At 39.6% G+C, this 18521-nt stretch overlaps 1 protein-coding gene and 1 long non-coding RNA gene across 3 annotated transcripts in view; both read left to right on the top strand.

Moving 5' to 3' along the window:
* Positions 1 to 327: 327 nt before the first annotated feature.
* On the top strand, positions 328 to 8327 carry CDKN2C (cyclin dependent kinase inhibitor 2C). 2 transcript variants are annotated; one of them, XM_034964967.3, is made up of 3 exons: positions 330 to 3591; positions 4051 to 4190; positions 7583 to 8327. In XM_034964967.3, the coding sequence occupies exons 2-3, from the start codon at positions 4062 to 4064 to the stop codon at positions 7958 to 7960; spliced, it is 507 nt and encodes a 168-aa protein (XP_034820858.1). In that variant the 5' UTR covers positions 330 to 3591; positions 4051 to 4061; the 3' UTR covers positions 7961 to 8327. The 2 variants fall into 2 exon arrangements, with proteins under 2 accessions (XP_054949053.1, XP_034820858.1); XM_055093078.2 differs by having other exon boundaries at positions 328 to 4190.
* Positions 8328 to 9023: 696 nt separating this feature from the next.
* The window catches only part of LOC134731133 (uncharacterized), a 39802-nt gene continuing 30304 nt past the window's right edge, over positions 9024 to 18521 (top strand). The window contains exon 1 of the long non-coding RNA XR_010113250.1: positions 9024 to 11686. This is a non-coding gene — a long non-coding RNA (uncharacterized LOC134731133). The remainder of the gene's footprint in view (positions 11687 to 18521) is intronic.

Below are 18521 nucleotides of genomic sequence, written 5' to 3'. Positions count from 1 at the left end.
TGGGATTATAGGCGTGAGCCACTGCGCCCGGCCACTTCTATGTCTCCTTAAATGATTATGAACTGCTGGAGCAAAAGGTTTCCATGACTGTTAATATTTAATATCTAACTATAAAGGCTATATTTCAGTATTTGATGTACTTATCATTTTGATGTTAAAAAGGAAAGCACCACTGTCAATATAGTAGAAACTTAACTATGAATTTTTCTTGTAAGCCATGTTAGAATATAAGCTTATTGAGGGTAGAGATACCCTTGAATCTGCTGTAGTGAACTAGCCCTCAATAAATACTAGATTTTCATTGGAGTTACTGTGTAATACTTATGTATGCCTTCTGAACTAAGACCCTAAGCTCTGCACTGCCAATTCTGGTTTACCCAACAGGCAGATGAAGCATATGCTTCAGGGCACCAGCAAAACCAGAATGTTAAAAAAAAAAAAAACCTTTGCCAAATAATTTAATATCTCAGCAAAACCACTGAAGTAGCCATCATGGGAAAAAAATCAGAACTTTGTTGGACTTTTTTACTGTTATTTTGGGGTTCTGTTATTTTTCTTTTTATTTCTATATAAGGAAGAGGTGGTAGAACATCAAAATCTTTTCAGTGCTTAGGGCCTCCAAAAATCTTAATACAACTCTGTGTACATCTTAAATTATCATAAGTTTTCCTTAGTTGTTCAGCAATAAGCATTTTATTTCATAAAAATTATAGTACGTTTACCCGTACTTTATGTAATCATACAATTTAAGATTCTTCCTCTTTACAATTTATCTCTAAGCAAGAAACCATAATAAATGCTAGAAGGCAATCCTCATAAATTGGACTAATACCAGTTCTCTTTTATCAGCCAACAGTGCTAATATGTCCTCACACCCTCTGGCTGTATGAAAAGATTACACAGTTCCCAGAATAATCAAAAGTAAATTATTATTTATTTCTTACTGGTATAAATGGAATCTTAAATGTTTCTATTTGAAACGTCTACATATATGTAAGAAAAAGAGAGTTAATTTCTTGTTTTGTAGTTCTCATTTGATTCACAATTCAAGTTTAGTTACCTAAGAAAAGAACTCTAGTTTTTATCTCAACAATTACATTAAAGAAAACACTGCCAGATTCTTCCCAGTTTCAACCTCTACCTACCAGCCAATCTCTTGCTGGATGATTACCCAGATGTTTCTGGTGTGTTTTGTTGCTAATACTCCCAGTGTACTTCAAGAAGGGTACAGATACTGCTTGAGGATCCGCTTGCCAAAGGCCGGTTCTAATTAGACTTGTCATTTTTTGCTTGGTTTCATTTTGACCACTGGGTGCATCATGCAACCGTGTTGGATATTTTTAACAGTATAAAAATACAGAAAGCAATAGTTAATTAATCTCACATAGCTAAAAGAGGAAGTTAAAAGTACTGGAAATTGGTGTCGGATGATTAAATAAAGGATTAGGAGAGAGACCATTCTAGACACCCTCCCCAACCCCACATCCCCAAAATCCAAGCCACTTCTAAGTAGTGAGAGAACTTCGGCAACCAAGAAATGGCTTTGTTAGAAAACACTTCACACGACTTATTTTAAATTTTGCTTTAAATTTAATTGCTTTTCTCCTTTTTCTCTAATAATAGGACTATTTCGCAGTTTCTAGTCCTTGATTGATTAAGGCTTCAGAGTTCGTTCTTACATATGCCATGTCTTAAGTTTTCATAAGATTCAGTCTATACAAGACTTGCTTTTTGTGAGCACTGTGCTTAGTGGCAGTCCGGATTTTTCCCTCCACCCCCGCGGCCACCCCTGCCCACCGCGCCGTCGGGCATGGATCTGGCAGGTGCGAGGCCGAGGCCCAGGGCTCAGCGAAGGACGCCGAGTTTACAGAGCGCGCGCGCCCTAGAGGAGGCAGCAGCAGCCGCAGGCCTGGCCGCCCGAACTTTGCGAGCCTGGCGGGGGAGCACAGAGGCGGGCCGACCTGCCCCGCTAGCGCTGAGGAACGACTCCCTTTATGCCAGCTCGCTGTCCGCCTTCCCGCAGCGTATGCTGCGGAGCCTCAAAGACCCTGCGGCCCTCCACAACCGTCTTAAATAACAAACCCCTGTCCTCGCCCCCGTAGGAATTGGGGCAGCTGGGGGTTCGCGTCACAGACTCAAGCCCGCCAGCAGGAGAAGGGCAGGCCGGGCTTCGCGGGGCCGAACCCCGCTCCAGCTGGGGACAGGCCGCCTAGCCGGCAGGAGGGAGCCGGCGCGAGAGACTTGACGGGAGGAGGTGGAGAGCGGGAGGCGGGAATGAGGGCGCGGGACCGGGCGGGCGGAGCGTGCGAGACTGCGAGTGCGAGCGCCAGCAGGGCGGAGGGCGGGGCGTGGGCGGCGCCCGGCCTTCCCGCTCCCGCGGCGCTGCAACTCTGCCGAGCCTCCTTAAAACTCTGCCGTTAAAATGGGGGCGGGTTTTTCAACTCAAAAAGCGCTCAATTTTTTTCTTTTCAAAAAAAGCTGATGAGGTCGGAAAAAAGGGAGAAGAAACCGGCACCCTCTCTGAGAGGCAACAGAAGCAGCAATTGTTTCAGCGAAAAAAGCAGCAAGGGAGGGAGTGAAGGAAAAAAGCAAAAAAGGGGGCGACACGCAAGTGCCTGTAGGGGTGAAAGGAGCAGGGACCGGCGATCTAGGGGGGATCAGCTACAAAAGAAACTGTCACTGGGAGCGGTGCGGCCAAGGAGGAAGCAGTGCTGCCAGGCTCTGCTCCAGGGCACAGCTGGCTGGCGGCTGCCCTGTCCGCAGCAAAGGGGCACAGGCCGGGGACCGCGAGAGGTGGCAAAGTGGCACCGGGCGCCGAGGCTGCTGAGCGCTCGCCGAGACGGCGACCGGACTGGCTGCCCCGGAACTGCGGCGACTCTCCCTACTCAGAACTTGGCCTACGTTTCCCAGGACTCTCCCCATCTCCAGAGGCCCCCACAAAACCGGGAAAGGAAGGAAAGGACAGCGGCGGCAGCAGCTCAATGAGTGCCTACAGCAGAAAGCCTGAACGAGCTCGGTCGTAGGCGGGAAGTTCCCGGGGGGCTGCCCAGTGCAGCCGCAATGCTGCCGCGATTTGCCCCAGCAGTCCGGGCTCCGTAGACGCTTTCCGCATCACTCTCCTTCCTCGGGCTGCCGGGAGTCCCGGGACCTGGCGGGGCCGGCATGACGGGCTTCTCGGGGGCCCGCCGCACGCCCGGCAGCCTCCGGAGACGCGCGCCGAGCCCGGCTCCCACGGCCTCTGAGGCTCGGCGGGGCTGCGGCTGCCTGGCGGGCGGGCTCCGGAGCTTTCCTGAGCGGCATTAGCCCACGGCTTGGCCCGGACGCGACCAAAGGCTCTTCTGGAGAAGCCCAGAGCACTGGGCAGTCGTTACGACCTGTAACTTGAGGGCCACCGAACTGCTACTCCCGTTCGCCTTTGGCGATCATCTTTTAACCCCCCGGAGCACGTCAGCATCCAGCCACCGCGGCGCTCTCCCAGCAGCGGAGGACCCAGGACTATCCCTTCGGCGAGACGGATGGAAACCGAGCCCCCTGGAGGACCTGCCCCTGCAGTTCTGCCTCACACGGCTCAAGTCACCACCGTGAACAAGGGTGGGTGAATGCCTTTTCTTCCCCCTGAATGTCTTTCCTTCCGCGGTATTTTCTGCCCCGATCTATAGTCCCTTGAGTCTCCACACACACTCCTCACAGAGATCTGTAGCGTAGGTACGTGACAGCTCTGCCTACATCTGACGTCCGGAGTCATTAACCAGGAATGTATGTGTGTCTGTGTGTCTCTCTGTGGAGTCGTCAGAATTCTTCACAGGGGTTAAAGCTAAAAAAGCGAGGCGAGGAGCCCCTCTCCAATGGCTCAGTTTTGCTGAATAATCACGTGTGAATCGAGGGGCGGGCTTTTGGCAGGCAGATCTTACTAGTATTTACTACCAAGCTCTACTCCAGATTAACCATCCCAGTCCTTCTGTCAGTCTCCGATGCCATCATGCAGCCTGGTTAGGAGCAAAGGAAAGGGGAAAAAGAAAAACGACTAATTCATCTTTTCCTGATCGTCAGGACCCTAAAGAATGGCCGAGCCTTGGGGGAACGAGTTGGCGTCCGCAGCTGCCAGGGGGGACCTAGAGCAACTTACTAGTTTGTTGCAAAATAATGTAAACGTCAATGCACAAAATGGATTTGGAAGGACTGCGCTGCAGGTTGGTATTAAGAGAGGTGGGGAAAACAAGTCAATAATGTTGCCTACGTGACCCGGGTTTCTAGATTTACAGCTTTTAAGCTTTCAGGGACATAAAATTTCACTGTTTTTAAACCTAGTTGGTTGCCATATTTTATATCTTTAAGTGGATGCAACTTCTCAAAATGACGTACTTTGAACAAACTCCTCAAATCCAATAACATCCTTGATATCAAGTGGGGTCCAGATTTGGTCTTAGTTTTTGGAATGTTTTTGTGACGGTGGGGATTTTAAAGTAGTCATTGTAGGGCCGAGGTTTGTTTGTTTTGTTTTGTTTTTAAAGACAGCTCTGTAAACACATTATTATGATTATTATTTGAAGTAAATACACTGCTATTAGTGGTTTTACGTACTTTGCCCCCAATAATAGACTTTAACGTTAATTTTCTTGACTACTGATGAGGGTGTTTTTCCTTCAAATGCTTCAAGTTTTGACAAACGACCTTTCCTCGTTTGGAATGGGTGGCCTGGGCACCGGGACAGGATGTACATTTTACAGTTAATGTAATACCATCCACTCATTCAGGAGTCGGGAGGAATAAAAAGTTGAATTTTCTAATCAGAGCTCAGCTGCAGTGTCTTTGTCTCTACGGTCATGCCGTGGTGTGCTCTAATTTTCAGTAATTAGATTTACAGGCAACAATTGACACATGTCCAGCTGCCAAGTATTGTACCTGATAATTTTTTTCCTCTTCTGAATGTTATCATGTAACTTAGGCGAAAGGGTTAGAAACAGAAAAATGACAAAATAGTTTAAAATAGTTGCTTTATCAGAGTTCTGATGATATTCTTATGAGCTATTCTTATTTGGAAATGCAACACTTGGAGCTGTTTTTGAAAACCCAGTGGGGAGAGGGTTTTTAGAGGGCTTAGTTTCGGTTACAAGAATTAAAAATTTAAGTGCCAAGAGATATACTATTAACAAACAAAGTCCATACAGTCTGTACATTTTCAGTCAGAATACACTGGCCTTGCAAAAATTTCAGTATTAAGGAAGTTTATGCACAGATACTAAATTATTTATCTTGTTATTGCTGCTACATTAAGTAATGATTTTTTTTTCCTTTTTCTACCTAGTAGTTTTGAACAGGTTTAGTGATGATAGCAAAGTAACAAATTTAATATATTGAAAAGTTTCCTTTTGAAAACTCAAAAGATTATATAAACTTCACAAAGAATGAACTACTTAACCCATGTTCATAATAAGATTTTACAGGATTTTTGACGAACAGGAAGACTGGGAAATTAATAATATTCTTTTAAAAAGTTTTGACAAACATTTTTAATACAACTTTGCAATCTTGTTTATATTAAACATACTTATCAAGATACTAACACCCACTTATTGTGGCTTAGTCCTTGTACATATAACGAAACACACACACAGAAACTGGAGTTTCAAGGCTTATTTTCAATATGTATAATCCTGACTCTGAAGTTGTGTCATAAGTCAAGAAATAACTTTCTTCAAAACCGTTTCCAATATTGCTATTATTTTCTGTGAAAAAAGGTGAATTTTCTTCTACAATTATGTTTATTTAACTCAATTTCAAAAGCCTTTTCCACCTTCCTAGTGTACATTTTTCTATCAGGTTAATATCAAAGGCCTTAATCGTATGTTTGCTTTACGAAGATCCAAGGTATCTGTCTCTTATTTTTCTCATTCCAGGTCCTTAAATATGACTAAATCTTTAGAGACAGTTGTGGTCGTATCAATTTTTAATAACCAAAAAGTATGTTTCATTGAAGTTCTTGAAATATAAATTATGTATCACTGTTTACCACTGCTCCAAAGGAAGAGCTAAAAATCAACAGTTTTATCAACAGTGGAGCTTAATACCTTGTCCATCTATGTAGTTTGCATTTACAAAATATTACTTATTTTAAATATATTTTGTTATTTAATGTGTGATTAGATTTTTTTAAACAAACATTTAAAAAAGAACGACTTTGTATTTTCCATTAGCATTTAATTTCATAAACATTGAGTGTCTATTATACAAGATATTTATTATAAATTTAGATTATTATGGATATACCTAGATATAAATAAACCAGTGTAAATTCTGAAAATGTGTGGCATGTTAATGAAAGTAATATTTTTTCACAACTAAATTATATGTATTTTATATTTGCATGCTGTTCCACAAGATATTTTATAAGAGACCACTGTTAGAGTGAAATATATTCAAACAATAGTAGATAATCTTTGTTATGTGAATTATTTGTATGTTGATAGCAAGTGTTAATACCACATTCTGACTTTTAAAATGTTGGCAGTTTACAAATAGCTATTCCTTAAATGCTTGATAATAACTGAAAAAGGAACTAACACAGGATCACCAGTTGATTATTAAATGAGCTCAAACCACAAGACAAGGCTGTCCGTGCCCCAAAACACCCATTAAATATCTTATTTTTTCTTCTTTTGCTCATTTGAAAATCAGGAGGCTTGTCAGAACTTTGAGAAACAGTATATAATGTAATAGGGTGACTATTTCATTATTTTCAAGAACAGTTGTCCTACAATAATTTCCTACTGTGATACAAGGCATATCAGGAACTTAGTTTTATATAAATTGATATCATAAGCAATTTAGAACACTGTGGCTTATTTAACACCTTAATAATCAGTACTGTTTTGTAACTTAAAATGAAGGATTCTAAACATTGAATACACCTAGTAGCCAATATTAAATAACTTGCAAATAAAAAATATTTTTAAGAAATGCTTGGAAATTTGGAGGTATATCTATTTGGAGGGAACTTGTAAAAATTGATCATTTAAGAAAATATCAGGCCTGGATTTTTAAAACATCATTTTTACACTCACTCATGGAGTTGGTTTAGAGAAACTCAACATCCTTATTTGTTTGCAGTAGCTATTTAGAAAATAAAGTTTAACCACATATGATTTTCTAGAATTAATACCACAGGCACATTTTATGAGCATGAACAATCAAACAGAAGGAGACTCTTATTTAAATCCCAAATTCCATTTCTGTTATTTTAATAAATTCGTGAAATTACACAACTCTTCATGGAACATAGAGAACAGAGTTGTTAGCAAATGCTATACATGTTGCACAAATTCTATCTTATTGATCAATTTATCCTACTTTTGGGCCCATTTAAGACGTTCCATCATAGAAGCTCAATTTTTAGAAGTTGTCTTCTACTTTCACCTACTAGCACTTTTCTGCATTTGACCCCTTCAAGCCCCATCCTATGGGTCTTCCGCAAGAACTCCATCAAAAATAAATAGTTACATAAATGGAAGGACAGGCAGATATTTTAAAATATCTCTGTAGCATGAGCACTTGAAGGATTCTACCATTTCTACTTCTTTTCCAGGTTATGAAACTTGGAAATCCCGAGATTGCCAGGAGACTGCTACTTAGAGGTGCTAATCCCGATTTGAAAGACCGAACTGGTTTCGCTGTCATTCATGATGCGGCCAGAGCAGGTTTCCTGGACACTTTACAGACTTTGCTGGAGTTTCAAGCTGATGTTAACATCGAGGATAATGAAGGGAACCTGCCCTTGCACTTGGCTGCCAAAGAAGGCCACCTCCGGGTGGTGGAGTTCCTGGTGAAGCACACGGCCAGCAATGTGGGGCATCGGAACCATAAGGGGGACACCGCCTGTGATTTGGCCAGGCTCTATGGGAGGAATGAGGTTGTTAGCCTGATGCAGGCAAACGGGGCTGGGGGAGCCACAAATCTTCAATAAATGTGGGGAGGGCTCCCCCACGTTGCCTCTACTTTATCAATTAACTGAGTAGCTCTCCTGACTTTTAATGTCATTTGTTAAAATACAGTTCTGTCATATGTTAAGCAGCTAAATTTTCTGAAACTGCATAAGTGAAAATCTTACAACAGGTTTATGAATATATTTAAGCAACATCTTTTTAACCTGCAAAATCTGTTCTAACATGTAATTGCAGATAGCTTTGACTTTCTTCTGAATATTTTATCTTTCCTTGGCTTTTCCCTTGCTTCCCCTTTCGCCAATCTCAACACCCAAGTTGAAGACTTTGTTTTTAAAATGGTTTGTCCTGATGCTTCTTTTGTCTAATTAAAACACTTTCAAAACAGGACAACATTTTTCTGTGATTTTCCCTCCTTTAGAACCCATACACAACTTATCACTTGCTAAGGAGAACTGTACTAAAAGTTATTGAATGTCTTAAGTCTTTACACTAGAAAAGGTAGACCAACTGGAAAACTAGACATACTCTCTTGATGATTCAGTTGTTTTCATCCTTTACCCATGTCCCGTCCACCTTGGTGCCTAGTATTTCTGCTTTAAAACAAAATAAGGACAACTTTTTTTTTTTTGAAGATTAAGCCTGAAATTTCAGTGTGAATTTCCCTTAATGTCCAATCTTCCCTTTTTCTTGACATTAAGTCAAATAGTTGAAGGACAGAGTTCAGAAGTAGCAATCTGAAAACATATTTTAGCTCTAAAGTTTTAAAAGAAAATGCCACCTTAAAAATGCTTACCACTAATGGATTTTTAATCACAAAATGAAGCAAATGGTTAAATAATACACTTCCCAAAATTATATCATAAATACACTAAGTGTAATGTGGACTTTTTCTCCCTGAGTGTAAGAAATGTAAAATTACAAAATGTTTAAGCATTAAAGTGCAAATATCAATCTTTAGGCAATGAAAAACAGCGAGACAAATGTATAAATTACATATAAAGGTCATAACTATTTCAGAATTTGCAGAATAATAAATGTAGAAACTTTTAAAATAATAAATGAGCCACTCCCACAAATGGTACTTAATTTCCACAAAACTTTTTAGTAAAAGAGTATACAATCTTTTTAGGAGCACATTTACCTAAAAAAAATTTTTAAATTTTTAAATTTTTTTTAAGGAAGTAGAAATATTAAATTTCCAAGACAATTTTCTAGCATCTACTACTTGGTCATTTTAATTTACACTTTTCAACAACAGATTTCAATACAGTTATCATTTGCAAATTCATACATACTTTATTCATCATCTACCACATGATCAAAGATGTTTTATGTGAACGTTCCCTCCCACTTCATAAGCTCTCTGCCCTCACTCCAAAAAGAACAAAATGCCTCAAGGTTTATTGAAGGACATGGTTCTGATGCCTGACCTAACAAGGATTGGAATGGCTGGGTGGCAGGCAAGTGGTTTTCAATAATTTATTTTCCATGATAGTATAAAAGAATATAGAAAGAAAAGATTAATCCTTTTAATTTTGCAGTAAAATTTACATTCCCTAAGTGCAAAAAGACCTCATCCTCTGACACCTTTAACCACAAATTACTAAATAAATTTATTTTTGATGGCAACAAAATTAAAACACTTATTTAAGAAAAACAGATTGAGGTGGTTTTGAAGTAAAAGTGTCATATTTTGGATTCTAAAATGGAGTCAATATACAAAATATACTACTAAAAGCCGAATATTTTTTAACAGAACACTAACTGAAAGTAATTTTTTTAAAAAACCCTCTTACAAGTTACAACTGTAAAGATGGACGGTCATGATTTTAAAATCCAGTTTAATGGACTTCACAGCATCCAACATGTCTCGGCATTTACTTTATTTAATAGAATAAAATTTCCCTTTAGAGATTTCAAATATAAAAGCATAGGACATTCATAAAGCAAAAGAGGAGTTACTTCTGCAGTTGCTTTGTTCTCGGGTGGTCGGAGCACAATAGAGGGAGAGGACGCTCTATCTTTTCATCAGTCTAAAAGTTGTTAGGCATTAAAACATCGCCATATTACTCTAGCTCTGTGCGGGAAGTAGCTTTGCTAATCTAAGTATTTTAGAAATGAGTTATGTGGTCCCCTCTAGGAAATATGAAAAGCCATTATTCAATCTCAAAAACCTCAACAATATTCTGTAAGCCTCTTGAACATGCCGAAATGTATAGGATGGATGAAACGGTGCTGCTGGGGACCTATTTTTCAGCGACCTGAGGTGGGGAGGGAGGGGTCTGAACTTATTCAGATGCAGGGAGTGGGGATGCAAGTGCTAATTAATGGAGTGTCCAGAGCTCCAGGAGACGACGCTGTTGTAAGGATGGAGGATACAAAGCAGAGGATGCGCTCTCAAATTCAGTTCTTCACCGCTGCGTCCGCATCCACGTCGGGAAACTTGGTCTCAGCCTTTGCCCAGGAAGCTGAAGCCAGGCTTACACCTGGGGGTGGAGGACACTAACATGACCTCGGTTCAAGTTCTGGTCCCCGAACTGCTAAACAAAGTGTCTTTTATCACATTTTGGTAGTGAATTAAGTTTTCTGATAAACATTATGCATCTTGCAACGGTGTGATGAGTTCATGTACACACACACCACAATGGGTGACTGATCAATAAGTAGGTTAAGTATTCTGTCCCGAGAAAGCAATATGATATATTTCCCTTATCGTATTGATCAAAAGAACATTGTGGATGGAGTCCGTGGCCCAGGACTGGTTTCGAAATCTCAGTTCCCAAAAAGGTGCTTTCGGCTTTTGTCGGGGGTAGAAGTAAATAGTCCATAGGCGCCGGGCAGTCACAGTGCTGGAGCAAGAAAAGGTCGTGCTCACAGCCTTCCTGGCTGCCCTAAGCAACCTTCATCAGAAGGCTACGGGGGAAAGTCCCTGTCTCGGTCTCTGGAGACTGTTCTGCTTTTATATGGCAGTCCCATGAAAACAGCTCCACGCAGGAACCTAGTGAGAGGCAGGAAACAAATTTCCCACCTGAGACCCCGGGTAAAGCTCTGCCCATAGCCAACCCAAGCCTTCCACGGAGGGGCTGCGAAGACATCTTTTCTGTCCCTCTGAAACTCCTTCTCCAGACTCCAGCTCCAACTCCCGGGGCCCTAGTGATAGGAAGCTGGAGCCCAGAGCTCCCTCAGGGCGCGCAGAAAAGCCCGGGGTGGGGGTGGGGGAGCTTCAAAACCGTTAGCTCGCGTTTTTTCCCCCTCCCTCGCTAAGGTTTCTTTTCTTTTCTCTTCCTGTCCAAATATTTCAAATTTCCGCGCCTTAAATAACAGTCTCCTTTTATTTAGTTAGTTTCCTCGGCAGGTTTGGCAGCCCGCTTGTCTCTGCCCCCCTACGGGCCCGGGGCGCCTCGGGCGCCTCGGTGCTGCCTGCAGCCCCCGCGCGCTGCCCCCAGCCCAGCTTGCGCTGTACGGAGCGCGCCCGCCGGAGTCACAGCCCCCTCCTGCCGCGACCTCGCCTGACCCGGCTGTCCGGGCACCCGGAGCCAACTAAGGCCGCCCCCTGCCCAGATGCCGGCCTGCCTCTCAGCTTGACTTCCCTCCCCGGACTTTGGAGTGTCTTCTGCGTTAGGATTTGGATCCCGGTGGCCCTGGAGCGGCAGAAGGGCCGCGGCGATAGGAAAGCAGCGAAGGAGGCCAGTGGCCGGAGTCTGCCCCAGCCCCCACCCGCGGGTAACCTTGGAGGCGCCCTCGGAGTGAGTGTGTGCGCGGCCGCGCGGCCGGCCGGGGCGAGCAGGAGCACCGCGCCGCGGGCAGGAGGCGGGAGCGGGGGGCGGGGAGGGGGAGCGGGCGCGGGCGCCGGCGCCTCCCGGCCGCCGGCGCAGCGCCCCGGGAGCTGCGGGTTACCCGGGCGGCCAGGCGACCCCGGTCCTGGCCCTCAGGCAGCGGTCCCCGAGGAGGCGGCAGCCATCCCACTGGACGGTTCTGGCGACCTGTGCCTGAGGACCGGGGCCGGAGGGCGGCCAGGGAGCAAGGGCCAGCGGGCCGGTGAGTGCCTAGCTCTTCGCGGAGGTGAGCTGGCGGCGGGACGCAGCGGGGAGGCTGAGCAAACGGCGCCCGACCTCGATGCCAGCACTCCCTTCCCCTCCCCCCATGACAGCTGAGGACAGCCGGGCTCTGAGCCTCGCGTCCAGTTGCGAGGAGGCAAATGCCTCTCTGGCTTCTTAGCCCCTCAGACTATTCGGGAAGTTGACCTATGGTTTTGTCGGTCCCCCCCCAACCCCACAAATTACTAGACGCCCACGACTGACAATGCACGTTCAATTCCGAAAGACCCTCCTCCCGAAACACCGTGAACTGCAGGGCTCGGGTGCGCAAAACACCTAGAAAGGGGTCTTTTTTCAACCCGAAATAGTTTTGAAAATCGAGTACTGTAGGGATCATCAGCGACGCCTCAAAACAATTAAAAAAAAATCCCCAGATCTGGACACAGACTTGCTAAATTAAGGTTCCAGTGAAATGTTTTGTCATTTGCTCTAGAAACATTGTGCGAGCTTCAGGTGTTAGGATGTGGGTTTGGAATTTTCTGTGGTGTCTTTAATCCTCAAAGACATTAAATAACAGCGTGGTTACACCCCCCGGCAAGCGAGCAAAGGTTATCCTTGCCACCACAGCACCTGCAGAAGCACAGTGGAACTCACATATTTTGCTTCCTGAGTTCTAAAATGGCTTCTGAACAGTCCAGAGGTACCAGCACATAGGAGCAGGGGGACCGGAGACCGGGGGAGAGATTGTACATTTAAAAAAACTACACAGATACTATTACACTTCAATTGTTCCACCTCACCTTTCTCCCCCAGCCCTCATCCTCATCGGACAAGGAAGAATTTTAGTGTAGGCCTGTTCAATAATTCTAAATACAGCCTTTTTCTTTTCTCTCATGTCTCCCCCCACCACCAAATAAAAACAAAAACAAAAAACAACCAGCCAAAAACATCAGCTCTTTGGGGAGGAAGTAAAAAACCACCAATCCTTATCCAACTACACGTCATTTCTTTTGAGCACTAAGAAGAAATGCTACATACAACCAATGCTATGAAAGAAATAATTTATCAGGACTTCATACGCATTTAATTTGGTATAATTAAAGTGATATTGTCTTTTAACATGAAAATAATGGGACAGTTTCTGAAACTGATGCATGAAAAACTCAAAAATCTTCCTGGACATTTTTGGAGACAGAAGCTTCTGCTCTTTTAATTTTCTAAGTAACTAAGAGTAGTTACTTAGAAAAAGCTGATACTTTATCTTGACCATATAAAGCAGTATCATGCGAATTTTATTTTCATTATATGTCTTAGATTTTCAGATTAGTTGTATGAATAGTGAAAGATCACATAAAAAGGAAACTGCCAACATCTTTTAATGTTGAATTTTTAATTTAGAAATGCAACTAAATTATTTATCACAACTCTATTAAAATACAATCCACTCCCTGTTCCTTCTCAGTGGACAGTCTGCACAACTGGCTGGTAAAGAAGTTTGTCCTGAGCTTAAAATTTATGCTTTGGAAACATTATTTTCTAAAATAAAAAAAAACTTACTGATTTTTAGGAATAATTATTCTATAATTTGGCTACTCCGTACACAACTAATGTAACAGTATATCCTGTCTTACATTTTGGAACTTTTTTGGCAATTCTTGTTCCATAGTTTTCTCCTTCTGATAATTTTATTAAAAAGTAACTGTCCTCAGTGATATATCAGCATTCTGATACCGATTCTGCTAATTCAGGCACTTCACACCAAACCTATACAGGCCATTTAAAAATGAACATGTATTCTTATTTTTGTCAAACTTTGGAACAGCTGTGAGTAAATACTAACAATTGAAAGGCCTAGAATAATTAATTTGCAAATCAGCAATAATGTTATAGTGTGGTGATGATTCAAGATGAAATAAAAACTCATATATTAGAAGAATAAATAGGACGAAATTGTTAAATTAATCAGCACTTGATGATTAACAGGATAATATTCCTTGTTTCAGTATTCACATAGACAATACTGTATACTGTGGTGTGCTTTTTAACTATGAAAGATAACATTTAATAATCAGCATGAGATATAAAAGTAATTGATCACTCCAGAGTCTCTTTTTCAAAACATAATTAAAAACAATGGTTTACAAAATATTTCACTATATTATCACCTATAGTTTTGGCTGTCCACCCCACTTTTTAAAAAAATTTCTCTGTATATTTTTTTGTCTCCACATTTTAGGTGATGAACAAAAATAGCATGTAGATAGAGGTTTTCAATACTTCTTTACTCCTGATTCTTCAGCCACCTATTTGCCTGTTCACAAACATTACTTCAACTTTTAAAGTCATATTTAATGATGCTAAAAGTAGTTATTATCCCCATTAATTCAGATTTATCATAGGCCTATGAGTGAAAAAGCATTCAGCCTATATTGTATTTAAAATAAAGTTAAGTGAAAAAAAGTGTACATTAGATTACATCAATTGTGTATTTATGTTTGGCATATAAATTAGTTGAAATGTTTTATAATATTTAACATTTCAATACATGCTAACATTTTCAGCATAGAATTAAGATCTAGAAAATCTTAATTTGTGATCTTCAGAAAATAACATTTTAATTTGTCATATTGATAAGACTAATCATTTTAAGAAAATGTTAAATTGTTAATACTTACAGAAAAATATGAGGAAAAGACTATGGTATGAAATCCAAAGCAATTTTTTAAAAATAAATTACTCCTACTGGTAAATTACATATTTTAATTGTATTGTTGTTATTTTATAGTTACATTTTGCACTTTGTATGTGGACCAAAGCTTGCTATGTTTATCCATAAGTATATAGTTGGTACTAACCAGTTAATCAAAATAATGTTGTTGGTCCTGTCCTATATGAGTATCCTTATGTATATGTGGATATGCTGAGATATTTCTTACTAAAGTTCAGTACTGAGCAAATGGATGTGGAACAAATACTATCAATTCACTTCACATTACTATTTTAAGATGACAAATTATGATCTACTAAAGAAATATAAACTGATTTTTTTTAGATATAGGTTAAATCATTTTAATTAATGATCCTGGGAAAGATAGAAATTAAAATCTTAGAACTGAAAACACCAATGCAGCTCCTCATTCTACCTAAGTTAATGTTTCAAAAGCTTGTCATGAGGCAAATATATTAAAAAGTCACTTATCCGCAATTTAGAAATTTCAAACATTAGAAAAGAAAGTATGACAGTGACAAGAGGAACAATGAATATTTTAAAGTTTTAGATAGCAATGCCTATAGGTTAATTTAATATTAATTACATGGTGGACAACTTGCTAAAGAATCCAAAAGCAAGGACAAAAAAAGACCAGTAAAAGACATTTGCCCAAGAATCCAAAAGCAGGGCAAACAAGACCAAAAAAATTTCCTTCATTATATCACAATGGTAAATATAAACAAATTAACTTTCTTGGTATGAAACATTTTCCAGTTTTGTGGGAAGTTTTATCATTTTCATTTGGATAATGCTTTTGAAACACATAGTAGAAAAACACACTACTTGATATATATCATGTATAAATTACATACATAATTTACATGTTTTACTAACATACAGCAGACACATATTCCATCTAAAAATAGCAAGCACAACATCATTCTGAAAGGGTGAGTGGATACAGTTGGACATCTGGACTAGACTGAGGGACTATTCAATGTGAAGCCGGAGTAGGGCCACATAGGAGAGAGCACTGAACTGACTGAAGGCTGGTTAATTTGCCCAAGACTGATCAAAATGACTCTGAGCTAGTATAAATTGCCTGCAGTTGTTTAAATATACCATGCACCTAATGGAAAAGCAAATAACTGTATAAAGACAGTTAACAGAAAGAATATATATATGTCTTTTTAGTCCAGAGGGACATCACAGATGTCATAGAGAAAATATTAATTTGGCAATATAATAGAGAATTGTACATAACAACATCAGCTGAAGATCAGTGATTGCTTTCATTTTCTTTTAAAAAGGCTTATTTATCATATTTTAAAGGTTCAAAATGCACAGTTCTTCAACTATATGGCTACTATCTATAAACAATACATATTAACTTATTAATATTCTAATTTTTAAAATTTCCTCAAGAAGTATTCCAGAACACTTGTTGGTTCATCAAACCTTATTGAAAGATCTTGCACCATGCCCTAAGATCAGCAAGTAGAGGTTTTGGCTTACCAACATAAAAGAATTTTAAAGATTAGTGCCTTCTAAGGAAAATATTCTGTTTTGAATTACCAGGATGGAGATCTGGGAATTTTTAGTAGCACTTTTTTGTTTTCCACAAACAAAGATATTATCTTTAAAATCAATGTACAATTAATTTATCATTTCTACAGTAAAGTCATGTTTTATATCATTGTTTTGAGTTTAAATACATAGAATTTAAACAATAGAACAGTCTATGGCCATTGTGAGGTTTCTCTACTCAGCAACAGAACATGCTGAAGAGAAAGCGGATTGAAATATCCGACATAAAATTCAAGCTATGGAACAACAATGATACTAAATTACCTGATAGAAAAATCACCTCACACAAAAATCATCTACTAATTTGGGGAAAAGGAGTGGTGAAAAAAGCATTTAAATATCTTTCCATTAGATTAAAAGATTACTGTCTCCTATCCAATATTGTAGGAGGAAATAAAATCCTAGATATTTAGGAAAAGGATCTGAACATGCTAAAAACAAGTGGTCTGCATTTACAAGTGTGATGGTGATTGATCTGAGAGGATGATCTGAAGATGTTTTAATGTAGTTGTGAATATGTTCGCATAGAAGAATGCTAAAAACTATTGAATTATATTGAATTTTGTCATAATTTGTAGGCTATTAAATCATATTTATACAAAAAAGATACTTTGATAAATATCTTTTCTTGGTACTTCTTAATTTATTCACTTATTCATTCAGTGTATATTTCAGTGAGAGAAAAGAAACACATAAGCAAGCAACTTAATAAATCAATATTTATTTTGCATCTGTATGACCTAGTTTAATATTTAAGACTCCTTCATGGATTGGGCTTTATTATCCCATTTTACAAATCAGGAACTCAGATTTGATGACGCTAAGTAACTTGTCCACAGTCACAAGCTAGTAATTTATAGCATAAGGATACAAACTGGTGTCTTTTTCTACTGCACTATGGCCAGATGGAAAGATCTTTCAGGAAAATTACCACAAATCCATCAACTCAACAATCACATATTAAGGACCCATCATTGTGGTCACTTAATAGGTTTACAGTCTTGGGACTAATTATATCTGAGGCTTTCCACATCTGTGAAATGGGGGTAATAATACCTAATTTGCCATGTTATTGTAAATAATAAATGAAATGTGTGCAAAGTTCCTGGTACTCAGTAAGCCTTTAATAAATGACAGCTATTACAGGAATACACAGTAATAGAAAATCCATGCTTGACCTCAAGGAACTTAAAAACGATTTGGGTAAATGAAGTTTACATATGGCATACTAAAGCAACTGGAAAGTAAGCAGGGTATAAGCAAGTGCATAGTAGTGTGTGGTGCACATTGCACCCAAAAGCACCCTTATCATGGAAAATCTTATAGAAGGCTAATGATATGGATTTGATGTCCTACAGTGGGAACCTTTCCTTACTGAGAAGAAAAATGTTTGTTTTTCTAGCATGTAACCTCTGAGGGTGTTTATGTCTAACAAATATATCAGGTGAACAATGGAAAGTGACTGCATGGACAGAAAATATAAAAATCATACATAAGCAGGTATTTTGAAAGATACCTTTCATTATTTTGGAATAAGTAAATATTATGATACTCTGATACAAATAGGAATAGAAAAACAGCAAGGAGTTTCATAATCATTACAAAATGGGATCCATAATAAGTAGTATAGAATAGTGAATGGCTTTAGGGAAAAATAAACTTGTTTCTAACTCTGGTACTTATTATGTATCACACCTTGGAACAGGCATTTAATCTTTCTGACCTTTACTTTCTGTATTTGAAAAATGGGTATAATAATATTTACAGAGTTGTAATATTTACAAATAATATTTATTAATAAAGTCACTTCAAACTCTAATACAGGAAACTTGAAAGGCCATAAACCTATAGGTTTCCTGAGACCTAGATTTAATTATATTAATCAGAAAGAAAAGAAAACCCATCCTAGGTGACCATGACCCTGAGTAACACAGACATTTGTGAATTAATAAAAACTTCAAATTAAGACTTAAAGTTATCACTCCAAGCAACTTTACATACCTATGCATCTGCTCAATATACAAGTACATTCAGTTTAATAACCAATAGGTAATTTACAAATACCTATTATATGTGAGGTATTGTTCTATATGCTTGTATTCAATGGTAAGTAAGACACCATCTCAACTCTCAAGAAACTAGCAATTTTGTGAGAAACAAAATGCCATGTACAGAATACAATAGAATATTAGGCATAATTGAGATGTAAAATAAATAACAAATTTCACTTGGAAAGTAATAATAAGT

This window comes from Pan paniscus, chromosome 1, assembly GCF_029289425.2.
Source record: "Pan paniscus chromosome 1, NHGRI_mPanPan1-v2.0_pri, whole genome shotgun sequence".
Taxonomy (NCBI): Eukaryota; Metazoa; Chordata; class Mammalia; order Primates; family Hominidae; genus Pan; species Pan paniscus.
The sequence above is the reverse complement of the archived record's forward strand: the minus strand, read 5'-3'. Positions and strand labels throughout refer to the sequence as shown.

What these genes read in the sequence shown, in the direction of transcription:
- CDKN2C (XM_055093078.2), top strand. Translation starts at nt 4,062, where the DNA reads ATGGCCGAGCCTTGGGGGAACGAGTTGGCGTCCGCAGCTGCCAGGGGG. An exon ending in TTGGAAGGACTGCGCTGCAG is followed by an intron (nt 4,191 to 7,582) that starts GTTGGTATTAAG and finishes CTTCTTTTCCAG; the next exon opens with GTTATGAAACTTGGAAATCC.